General features: G+C 42.1%; 1 protein-coding gene across 3 annotated transcripts in view; it reads right to left on the minus strand.

Moving 5' to 3' along the window:
- The window catches only part of KLHL18 (kelch like family member 18), a 64432-nt gene that overhangs the window by 19004 nt on the left and 32440 nt on the right, over positions 1–12988 (minus strand). For 2 of the 3 annotated variants that reach the window (XM_003409689.4, XM_010589856.3), the window contains exon 2: positions 5321–5451. The exons of the other annotated variant lie outside the window; for it this stretch is intronic. In XM_003409689.4, the coding sequence (XP_003409737.1) occupies positions 5321–5451 (131 nt within the window). The remainder of the gene's footprint in view (positions 1–5320; positions 5452–12988) is intronic. 3 annotated transcript variants of the gene reach the window in all.

Here is a 12988-nt window from a genome sequence, read left to right on the forward strand (position 1 = left end):
GTCAGCTTCTCATACAAAAACTTATACACACATTATTATGTAACCCTAGCTGCTCTTCCTACAATGTAACACCCTGTATTTCCTGTATCCATTCAACCTGTATTTCCACCCTGTACTTCCTGTGTCCATTCAACCAGCTCCTGTCCCCTTCTGCCTTCTCATATCGCCTCTAGACAGGAGCTGCCCATTTAGTCTCATGTATCTACTTGAGCCAAGAAGCACACTCTTCACCAGTATCATTTTATGTCTTACAGTCCAGTCTAATCTTTGTCTCAAGAGTTGGCTTTGAGAATGGTTCGTTCTACTTCTTAAGTTGTCCTTATTGCAGAAATAATTTTACTATAGGAAATTCTAAAAAAAAAAAAAAAGCCACCTCCCACAATCTAACTACTTAATGAGTCAATGGTGGTCATTTTTCTATGTTCCTTTGCAGCCCGCTCGCCTGCACACATAACCTGTACTGATATAATCATACAATATTATCTAGTCTTTTTCCATATTTCTACAATGTCTTCAGGTTTATCATTTTTAGTGGCTGCTATATCATATTTCAACATGTAAACATGGTATAACTTACTTCCTTTATTGGTAGACACAGTAGCTATTACCATCTTAGTGCCATTATAAATAATTTTTTTGGATTATTATTTCTTTGGGATAAATTCCCAGAATGAGAGTTCCAGCATTTTTTCAGTCTTAAAATATATATATATATATATATATATATATATATAAATAATAAGTTTATTTCTTTTTTTTTCCAGTTTACACTCTGCATAACACGTAAATGCCTTCAATGAGGCGCATGTGGTTGGGACTGTCTCCATCTCTCCAGCCTCATCACCTTCCTCTCTTTCGCTCCTTCACTCTATGCCAACATGCTAAACACACTGTCACCTCAGGGTCTTTGCACTGGCTGTTCCCTCTGTTTGGAGGGCTCTTCCCCCAGATGGCTCACTTCCTCACTTCAAATAAGGTCTCGGCTCAAATGTCACCTCACCAGAGAGGCCTTCCCTGATCGCCCTGAAAAAGCACAGACCCCCACCATCATTCACTAGCCCTTGCTTTACTTTTCTTGCATCACTTTCACTCCCGGCCATATATGCACGCGTTTATTGTTGGATCTCCACCACTGGAATGACGGCACAAGGAGAAGCACTGCTTTTATTTCCTCTGTCAAAATGGTTTTATTTATTTGTGATTTAGGTCAAAGTTTAAAAAGAAATGAGTTTCTCATTCAAAAATTTATACACAAATTGCTTCATGGCATTGGATGTAATCCTGCATTGTTCTGGCACTCTTCCCCTTTCTCTTTCCACCCCAGGTTTACCATGTCCAATCCAGTTTTCCTGTCCCCTCCCACCTTCTCGTCTTCGTTCCTGGGCAGGTGTTGCCCATTTGATCTTGTACACTTGACTGATCTAAGAAACACGTTCCTCACATGTGTTATTGTTCGTCTTATAGGCCTGCCTAATCTAAGGCTAAAAGGTGAACTTGGTGAGTGGCTTCCAGTCTTGAGTTAGAAGGCTGTCCGAGGGCCACAGTCTTGGGGGTTCCTTTAGTCTTTGTCAGACCACTAAGTCTGGACTTTTTTTAGGAATTCGATTGTTCTACAATTTTCTCCCGCTCTGTCTTAGACTCTCTATTTTAATCCCACTCAGAGCAGTTGGTAGTGATAGCTGGGTACCATCTAATTCTTCTGGTCTCAGAGTCATGTATACTGTGGTTCATGTGGTCCACTAGTCCTTTGGACTAAACGCTCCCTCGAGTCTTTAGTATTTTTCCCCTCCTTTGCTCCAGACCAGGAGAGACCATTGGCTGTATCTTAGATGGCCACTCACAAGCTTTTAAGACCCCAGGTGCTACTTACCTAAGTAGGATGTAAAACATTGTGTTTAAGAACTATGTTGTGCCCAGAGAACCCCTGAGTGGGCAGGAGAACAGTGGGATGCAGACCCCAAATTCTCATAAAAAGACCAGACTTAATGGTCTGACGGAGACTAGAAGAATCCTGGCAGTCATGGTCCCCAAACCTTCTGTTGGCCCAGGACAGGAACCATTCCCGAAGACAACTCATCAGACATGGATTGGACTGGACAATGGGTTGGAGAGAGATGCTGATGAGGAGTGAACTACTCGTATCAGTAGGGTTGGGAGACAGACAGATGCCAGCCATATCTAGAAGCAGAATCTCTGACATGGTGGTGAAAAAATGTGAAATTGTTCACTACAGATGATCTGGTAACCAAGCAACATTTTTAAAAAATTAGCATAGCAAGCGGCCATCCAAGATGCATCAATTGGTCTCAACCCACCTGGAGGAAACGAGAATGAAGAACACCAAAGACACGAGGCAGTTATGAGCCCAAGAGACAGAAAAGGGCCACATAAACCAGAGACTACATCAACCTGAGGCCAGAAGAACTAGATTGTGCCTGGCTACCACCGATGATTACCCTGACAGGGAATGCAACAGAGAACCCCTGAGGGAGCAGGAGGGCAGTGGGATGCAGACATCGAATTCTCATAAAGAGACCAGACTTAATGGTCTGATTGAGACTAGAAGGACCCCAAATGTCGTGGTCCCCAGGCCTTCTTTTAGCCCAAGACAGGAACCATTCCCAAATCCAACCCTTCAGACAGGGTTTGGACTGGACTGCAGGACAGAAAGTGATACTGGTGAGGAGTGAGAATCTTGGATCAAGTAGACACATGAGACTATGTGGGCAACTCCTGTCTGGAAAGGAGATGAGAGGGTGAGGGGGGTGGTCAGAAGCTGGCCGAATAGACACAAAAATAGAGAATGGAGGGAAGGACTGTGCTGTCTCATTAGGGGGAGAGCAACTAAGAGTATATAGCAAGGTGTATATAAATTTTTGTATGAGAGACTGACTTGATTTGTAAACTTTCACTTAAAGCAAAATAAAAATTAAAATAAAAAAATTGAAGGAAAAAAAAAAAGAACTATGTTGTGCCAATTGAGTCTATGGTCCTTTGCATTTGAGCCTGGGAACTTCATCCCGTGAGGTGTTTAGTAATGTCTAAGAGGTTTCCCTGACTGTGCTACTTGTGTGCTCTATTGTCTATATTAATATATGAGAAGCACCTACAGTCACACACTTAGAAATTTCCACCTTGGAACCTGTATCTGCTGGTGGGTGTGTTCCCTTACCCCTGCCCTCACCTCCTGGCATATCTATGTATCAATTCACAGATTATTATTTGCTGATTCTATTGTTGCAGGACTGTCTATACTATGGTAGTTGCCATAGTAGTCCTTTACAGAAGCTCTGCTTTCTGCCTGCTCGTTGTTATACTGCAATGCCTAGAACGGTACATATTAGAAGTGCTCAATCTCTGTTACACGAAGCATCTGGAGTGTGCATGGTCATTAGCACGTGTTATGGATTTAATTGTGTCCCCCCAAAATATGTGTTGTAAATCCTAACCTCTCTCTATGCCTGTGGTTATGATCCCATTTGGGAATGGGTTGTCTGTGTTATGTTAATGAGACAGGATTAGTGTAGGGTGTGTCTTAAGTCAATCTCTTTTGAGATCTAAAAGAGATTAAACGAGCAAGTGAGAGAAGCAGAGAAAGGGAAGAGAGGCGCCAAGATACATGAAAGTCGTTCAGGAGCAGAAGCTCTAAGACACAAGGACCGTCCTCTAGAGCCCAGAGAGAGAGAAAGTCTTCCCGTATAGCCGGCACCCTGAATTGAGACTTCTAGCCTCCCAAACTGTAAGAAAATAAATTTCTGTTTTCAAAGCCACCTTGTGGTGTTTTTGTTGCAGCAGCACTAGATAAGATAGCACAGCTCCTTCCGATAAAGAGGCTCAGAGAAGAAGAGTTCACAACTGCCTTTGGAGACTAATTTCTGTGTCTTTATAACTACCTGAGACTTCTGTCTTATGGTGGATATATAATTCCATTCCCTCTCTCCACATATTGGGGTGGATCACCTTCAAGCACCCAGAGTGTCCTGTACAATCTCCTAGCTCCTTTCCCCTCAGTTATACCACTGTCAGATTAAGAGGTCAGGCAACAAATGACAGGTTACTGACTAAGGGATAACCTTGAGCTTGACCTTCTTGGGCTTTGATTTTCTGATCCATCGAATAAACATGATAGCTACCATCTTCTAGACCAGTGTGGTCCAATAAAGTAGCCACTAGCCACATGTGGCTATTTCAAATTAAATTAAAAAAAAACACAAAAAACTTGTTTTAAATTGTAGCTTTAGGTAAAAGTTTATAGCTCAAGTTAATTTCTCATATAAAAGTTTATACACACATTGTTACGCGTCACTAGTTGCAATCCCTATAATGTGACAGCATACTACCCCTTCCCATCGCAGGTTTCCGGTGTCCATCCAGCCAGCTCCTGTCCCTTTCTGCCTTCACGTTCTGCCTCTGGACAGGAGCCGCCCATTTGGTCTTGTGTATCTGCTTGAACTAAGAAGCACACTCTTTATGAGTATTATTTTATGTTTTATAGTCCAGTCTAATCTTTGTCTGAAGAGTGGGCTTCAGGAACGGTTTTAGTTCTGGCTTAACAGAGCATCCGGGGGCCACGGCTTCAGAGGTTCTTCCAGTCTCAGTCAGACTATTAAGTCTGGTCTTTTTAAAATGAAATAAAATACAAAATTCTGTTCCTCAGCCCCACTATTCATATTTCAAGTGCTCAATAGCCACATGTAGCTACTAGCTACCACTTTGGACAGTGCAAAATAGAACATTTCAACCACTGCAGAAAGTTCTAATGCATAGTACTATTCTCGGCTGTTGAGAGGATAGTAAACGAAGACACGTGTGAACAATTTTGCCAGCTAAAATGACTAGCACAGGAAAGTCCAGAGAATAATACACCACCTTGTACCCAGCACTGGAGCCCTCGTGGCGTAGTTGTTAAGAGCTCAGTTGCTAGCCAAAAGGGCAGCAGTTGGAATCCACCAGTTGCTCCTTGGAAACCCTATGGGCAGTTCTGCTCTGTCCCATAGGGTCCCTATGAGTCGGAATTGATTCAACAGCAACGGGTTTGGGCTTTTTGTACCTAGCACCCAGTTTAAAAAGCATCTCAGACCCTAGTTCCCATTACAAGTGTTACTCCAGTAGTAGAGTAAAAACAGCATCAAAACTCCCTTCATTTTAACCCTGTCTCAGGCCACTGGTGAAGGTTCTGACTTGTCTACATATCACTCATTATGTGTGTGGCTCTGTGCTAGGCACTGTATCCTGCTGTGAGCCCTCAAATAGCACCGAGCACGAGGCTGAGGCTAAGATGGAAAAGCAGCCTGTGAAAGCTAATGGAAGGATTAAATACCTTGGGTCCATTCCTTGCATTACAATCTCATCCTGCTTGCACTCCATCATGTCATTTGTAAACATAGCGTGGAAGTATGGGATCGAAGCTGCTAAGACGATCCGGTGAGCACTGAATTTGTGGTCCCCAATCTGTGGGCAAAGTAAAATATAAAGAGACACTGAGGATTGCAAATACTAAAACCCAACCTGCCCCTTCCACAGCTTATCCCTCTGCCCACTGTAGAGGCACCAGAGGTATCCAGTGCAGGAGAGCCGAGGCTCATCATGGCGACTACGGATTATTTAAAATTCAATATACTCAAGTATAGCAGAAGAATGTAAACAATACATTTTAATGAGGTATTAAAATGGTTAAAAAATATAAGCCTGAATGCTACACATGGTAGTTTTTACTTATATGGCAGTCTCTACTGCACCCCTCCCAACTCAAATACCTGATTTCTTTAACACAATATCCCAATCCCAGTTTTATTAACAGGTAGATGGAATAGGCAAAAAGCTCTCCAAGACCCCTGGAGCTCCTAACAGTACATTCCTCAAAAAGAATAAATACCTAGTGGCAGAAAGAGATGAAGAGAAACGAGACCAGGCCTGAAGAGGGGGCATGCTCAGGCATCAAAGACAGAGTGGGTATCAAGTTGAGGGGTCCCTGGGCACCATGTGGGCTGTGATAGACAACAGGCGGCCCAGAGCTCCTCCAGGGAAAAATGCTCTGCATGGCCGGCAGGGCTCAGGTCCACGGCTCCCGCAGGGACACAGGCAGGCTCTCCAACTTCTAGCAAACCCTCATCATCACACCCTTTGCCTGAGGAGTTCCACAAAGTGTTTTCCAACTACCTGCCAAAGGATTTTCCCTTTAATAAGCGTTGCCATTTATAGCTCTAAGCTACATAAACATTTTCACTTAAGAACTTTTCCATTCCTCAGAAGGAGCTAAATGATCATTTCTCTCTCCTTCCTCCAGCTTCCACACTAGTGAACTGCCACTGCACCGCACTGCGTGGCGTTCGTTTCCTCATGCCACATTTACTCCAGGAGTCTGGCTCAGGTTCTGTCACTATGTCTTCTTTTTCACTGAACTTCAGCTTTATTATCCGTAACAGTCCTTCAGGATCACACACACACACGTATATATAAATATATACTATCTTCCAAATGCCAAGAAAGCCTTATCAGATTCAGATTCTTTTAGTTCCTCATATAATCCAGGTGTTGCTCTACTACAGATGTTGGGAACATTAAATGGCGATGTACTTTGGGGGTTTTCCATAATTAAAAAGGTATTACAAAGTAATGGAATCAGATAGTCAATTTAAAGTATTAGCAAAGATCCAAGACAGGAGGGAGGAAAATAAATGAATCTATGGTGTGCATGAAACACCTTGAGCTGAAAGTGCTAAACTCATGAATACTTGGGAAAGTTGCCAAGGCTGCATCTAGGTATTAGGTCTCTCCATGTTCATGGCACACACTTAGTGCCCCCGCCCACACTAGCACAGAACCAGCGTGTGTAGCAGCACCAGTTACCTAACCACTGGGGGATGACATGCGTGAACGGCATCTACAAAGCAAGTTAGGTGCAATCACGGGACTTCCTAGGTACGCACAACACCTTCGAATTTACTTCTAAGAAAGGAAGGCAATTCAAACTGGCAAGTCCAGCCACTGGCACTAAAACGGCAGTAAAGACTCAGCACTCATGTTTTGGGTCTACAAAGAGTGGATACAGAACCTCTTTATGAGCAGGGGCTCTGTAGACTACGACCTGAAAACTGAGACTGAAGTATCCTTGCTCATATGGGTTCTCTCCATATTGCTTTTATTAACTTTAATATCTATCATCAGCTTTGTTTGGAAACTTAAGAGGTGACAGAGTTATGCAAAGGGGAGCAGGAATTAGAATCTAAAAGTCAATGGGTAACTTAAACGTATATCTGAACAATGTAACTCCACTGTACTTGGTTTTTAAAATCGCTAACATATTCGTTTGATAAACATTAAAAATCAAGGTGGGCTCCATGATTCAAATACAGATATTAAAAGTGATATGATGTGAGTTTGGAGAAGTAGGTAAGACAATCAAGAATTCTGCTTTTACTTCAGGGATTGTTAGGAAACCAGGAACAGTGTAAGGATTTCCACGATTCAGAGCCATTCTGTGCAGTCATCAGTGTAGAAACAGAGGACAGATAAGTGATCTGAGAAAGTTCAGGGTGAGGACAGAAGCAAGTGTAAGACTGAGCCTTGAGGAACTCCAGTATCTAGAGGTCACCTAGTAGAGGAAAAACCAAATACATTGCCATTGAGACAATTCTGACTCATAGCGACAGAGTAGAACTGCCCCGTAGAGTTTCCAAGGAGCACCTAGTGGATTTGAACTGCTGACCTCTTGGTTAACAGCTGTAGCACTTAACCACCATGCCACCAGGGTTTCCGTGGATGCGTTTGCAAAGGAGACAGAGGAAGTAGAGAAAGGTAGAAAGGAAATGAGAAGCAGGAAGATACTGCAGGTAACAAAGCGTGTAGGAGCAGTGGTGGTCCATGTTATAGACTGTGTCCCCCCAAAACAGGTGCTGTAAATCCTAACCTCTATGCCTGTGATTACAATCCCATTTGGGAATGGGTTGTCTTTGTCATGTTAATGAGGCAGGATTAATGTAGGTGTATCTTGAGTCAATCTCTCTTGAGATATAAAAGATTAAACATATAGACCACTCTGAATGGAATCACAACAGAGGAGGGTCCTGGATACAGCAGGAGAAAAATGTAGAACAAAAAATCAAATTCATAAAAAAAGACTAGACCTTCTGGCCTGATAGAGCCTGGAGGAACCCTTGAGACTACGGCCCTAAAACACGCCTCTGACTTGAAACTGCAGCCATTCCCAGAAACCATCTTCCAGCCACACAACAGATAGGCCTATGAAATAAACAATACCTGGAAAGAAAGTGCTTCATAGAACAAACAATTACACAAAACCAAAAGTGCTATAAATGCCCAAAAGCAAAGATGAGAAGGCAGGAAGGGGTAGGAAAACCAGATGAAAGGAAATGGGGAACTCAGAGCGGAAATGGGGAGTGCTGACAGTGTAGGGATTGTACCCAATGTCATGGAACACTTTGTGTACAATTTGTTAAATGAGAAACTAATTTGCTCTGTAAACTTTCAACTAAAACACTAAAATATTTAAAAAAGAGAGAGAGGGAGAGAGATTAAACAAGCGAGCAGAGCAGAGCAGAGCAGAGCAGAGCAGAGCAGAGCAGAGCAGAGATGGGGGAAGAGAGGTGCCAAGCTATATGAAGATCGCCCAGGAGCAGAAGCTAAAAGAGACAAGGACCTTCCTCTAGAGCTGACAGAGAGAAAGCCTTCCCCTAGAGCCAGCACCCTGAATTTGGATTTCCAGTCTCCTAAACTGTGAGAAAATAAATTTCTGTTTGTTAGGGCCATTCACTTGTGATATTTCTGTTATGGTAGCACTTGATAACTAAGATAGCCCACCAGATGGGCAGTGTGGCATACCAAAACCAAAACCAAACCCGTTTCTGTCTAGTAAATTCTGACTCATAGAGACCGTATAGGACAGAGTAGAACTGCCCCATAGGGTTTTCGAAGCTGTAATCTTTATGGAAGCAGAATGCCACATCTTTCTCCCATGGAGCTGCTGCTGAGTCTGAACTGTCGACCTTTCGGTTAGCAGCTGGGTGCTTTAACCACTGCATTACCAGGGCTCCTTGCAGTATGGCACAGACACCGTAAAAGCCACAAGCTTGGAGTGAGAAGGAGCTCATCAACTGTGTAATCTCAGGCAGGCCTCCTCCAAGCTTGGTTTCCCAACTTATAAAATGAGGTAATTATTTTCTCCATCTGACCTCTTAAGTGCTTCTGAGAAGATCAAATATAAAGGTGTATGAGAATGGCTAATATAAATGTCATTTGACTGAATCTCCAGGATCACTCCAAATTCCTAGTGTCAGTGGGGAAAAAGTGTTGTCCTGTGTAGTCTACGCTGATGCTGCTGCCAATCCTGGGTCTTGTTTGGAGGGATGGATTTGTGCTGATATATCCAGATTTGTCCACTATTGGGATGTGACTTGAGGGCACATTTGCAAACCAGATAAACAGAGGTGCTCCACAGTGGAAAATGGATGAATAAATGACTGGACAGTTGGGCTTTGGAGGAGACTGAAACTAGCTTTTTCTGAGAGGGGCCTCAGAACTGTAACTCTGGCCTCATTAATTAAGAGACATGTAATACCTGTGAAAATACTTAGCACAATGCCAGGCACTTAGCAGATTTAACAAAAGTTTTTCTTGCACTCAGCTGAAAGCACCAGTCACGAAAGACTAAAATATAAATGACTAAAATCCTCACAAATTCCGTCTGATGAATAGCGTCCTGGTTCGGAGATTAGAACTCTGAGTTTTAGGGCCAGCTCTGCCACAGATAGAAGCAAGCTGCCCAATTTTATTATTATGTCTCAGATTTCCAGATTGGAATATGGGATTATTACTTATGGGGCATGGCAAAAAATAGTTTTTCAAAATTTTGAGATGCTCAAGAAAAGCACCATAAGTATTAGTAAGGGTCATTGAAGTCAATTAGACAATATTACAAGGTACAGCACACCTTTAAAGGTCAAAATACTTGCAAGTGTCTTCACCCTGTGTTCATCCCAGAGGAGACAAAAAAGCACAAGCCACATGGTATTTGCAAAATAGTACCTAACTGTACTAGCTTCTAGGCTAGCTGTTACCTTTCTCCATGACCTAGGTAAATATCTTCCCTTCACCTGTGCCTCAGTTCCTTCATCTGTAAATAAAGGGAGTTTAACTGAATCAGGTTTCCCAACAGGTAGTAGTTGTGTTAACAGTAGCCTACCATGAATTTGGAGTCCTTGAGTGGTACAAACGATGAATGCACTCACCTAACCGAGAGGTTGGAGCTTTGAATTCACCCAGAGGCAACTTGGAAGAAAGGTCTGCCAATCTACTTCCAAAAAATCAGCCACTGAAAGTCTTATGGAGCACAGTTCTACTCTGGCATAGACGGAGTCACCATAAGTTGGAATCGACTCAATGGCCGCTGGTTTTTTGTTTTTTTACCATAAATTCAGGACAGCTTTTGTTTTTATCATGATGGCATCTACATAAATTTGAAAATTAACTGTAAACATACATAAAAAAGTACTTATCCAGTCTACGGACTGATGCACATGTGGTTTTGAGGGCCCTTGCAATAACTCTACGGAACCCCTGAGGCCTGGGAACCTCTGCACCAGAGGTGCACTAAGGTCCCTCCAGGTTAGTACAGTTCAAGACTATGACTAAGCAAAAGTAATCAGAAATTCTGAGAACCTCCATCATTTACCTCAATTCTGACTTGCTTTCGCTCACACATACACAGACACATAGAGCTTTCCATTTTCTTTCTTGGAAAGACTGGGAAACTTTCCATTCCTGGCCTTGCTCTGGTGGTGTCTTTGCATCAACAGGGTAGTATAGCATGACACTGAAAATTCTATTCTAGTCCTATCACAGGTAGGTGGGGTTCAACATCCAACCAGCTGCTTATTCAAGCAGAAAAAGCAGCAGGGCAAATCTGAGTCGGGAGTAATGTGAGACAGTTGTTCCCAAAGAAAGCAAAACACACACCCAGAATAGATTTCTCTTTGATAAAAAAACATTTTGATACTACTGCTCCTACCTTCAAGGTAGGAACATAAATAAAGCAATAAGCAAAGAGTTAAGTGCCCAGCCTGTACAGGGAGAATACCTTTGGGATCAGTGGGGTTAAGGTTAAGTTTTTAGGCAGTCACAAGGAATGCTGAAAGTGCATGATAAGCAGTAATCTGTAATTTTACTGAGGTACAAATTTGAATTCTAAGCATCTGAAGCTGGTGCTTTAAGAATAAGTATAAAATGGAGTAGTAGCAGAAATGGGTCAAATCTCTAACATTCTTTTAGGTTAGAAAGTCAATAATTATAAATTCTTTAAGAGAAACAGCATAGCATGGTGGATAAAAACAAGTTCTCTGGAGCCAAACTGCTTGGGTTCAAATCTGGAGTTTGCTGTTTACTAAGTGACACTGAGCTAGTTATTAAATCCCTCTGTGCCTCAATTTACTCACCTGCATTATGGGGAAAGCAGTACCTCCTTCACGGGGTCATTGTGAGAATTAACTAACATTTAAAAAAATATATTTATTTATTTTTAACATTTATAAGACATTTAAAACAGTGCATGGCACATATTACACGCTGTATGTGTTAAATAAATAAAATGAATGTTCTCAAATTTAGAACTTCATAGAAGTTTTTAAAACCTTTAGAGAAAGGGTCGGCAAACTACTGCCTGTGAGCAAAATCCGGCCGGCCTCCTGTTTTTGTATAGCCCACAAGCTAAGAACAGTTTTTACATTTTTAAATGGTTAAACAACAACAAAAATCAAAAGATGACTAGTATTTCATGACATGTGAAAATTACATGAAATTTGAATTTCAGTGTCATATATAAAGTTTCACTGGAACACAGCCACGCCCGTGCAATGGCAAAGTTGAGTAGCTGTGACAGTGACTGATGGCCCGCAAAGCCAAAAATGTTTACTATCTGGCCCTTTACAGAAAAAGTCTGCTGACCTCTGTTCTAGAGTCACAGGGAACAAATATTTAAGAGGGAAAGGGAAGTGGACACATTCTCTAGAAAGAAGATGCTTATCACTTAGCTAAGATCTGCCAGCCCAAATCACAGCTGATTTTCTGCTGGTATTCATGGACTCATCTGCTGAACTAGTATGGACTGTCCATACTTTGGGAGTTCAACACTGAGATAAACTCATGAAATGTTTGTTCCTTTTCAGAAGCAAATGAGCTGAGCCTGCTAACACCAATGTGCCTTTTCGTTGAACTTTAGTTTTTTAGTCATGGCTACGCAATGATATTCTCTCTCTTTCCATCCCCATCCCCATGGGGCTTAAATGCTAATTAGCCCCAGCAAATAGTGCTGCCTTACCCACCAGAAATGAAGGAGGTAGACTGCACATCTGAGACACCTTGAAGCATCTGCCTTCCTACTTCAGGTATCAACCAATCCTCCACCTTATTCAGCAACAATCAAGTACAAAGCCAGCCCAGTTCCGGTCCTCCACTCACAACCCAGATCTTATTCAGATGTTAAACAAGTAAGGCTATTCCATGTTTAGGAGATGATGGTCACTATGAGTCGGAAATGACTAGACAATAACAGGTTTTAGCCACAGTCTAAAATGCTATACTTGTTTTTTTCCCCTACCCTCGTGGATTTCAAACTCCTCAAGGGTAACAAGGGTCTTGTACACCCACTAAATAGCTCAGGGGATACTGGTTGAAATTAAAATACCTACTCTGTCCTCTGACAGTCTCTGAGAAAATTCAGCAACAGCAGACCAGAAAATCAACAATTCCTTGTGAAAATAAGTTGCCCCCTAGAAAAGAAGGCAGTTTCACTAAAGGATAAGTCAAAATGGACTGCAGGTTCTCTCAGGTAAATTCCAGAAAAGGATATTGAAGACTGAGCAGGAGGCTGTGATTTTGTACTCATTTCCTTCCAGTTTTTCTTACGTTTACAAGTAGGTTTAGTAAATTTTCAAATAACTGTAACACTTAAGGATTATCATAACAATAATATTAT

The sequence above is a fragment of the Loxodonta africana genome, chromosome 22 (genome assembly GCF_030014295.1).
Source record: "Loxodonta africana isolate mLoxAfr1 chromosome 22, mLoxAfr1.hap2, whole genome shotgun sequence".
Classification (NCBI taxonomy): domain Eukaryota; kingdom Metazoa; phylum Chordata; class Mammalia; order Proboscidea; family Elephantidae; genus Loxodonta; species Loxodonta africana.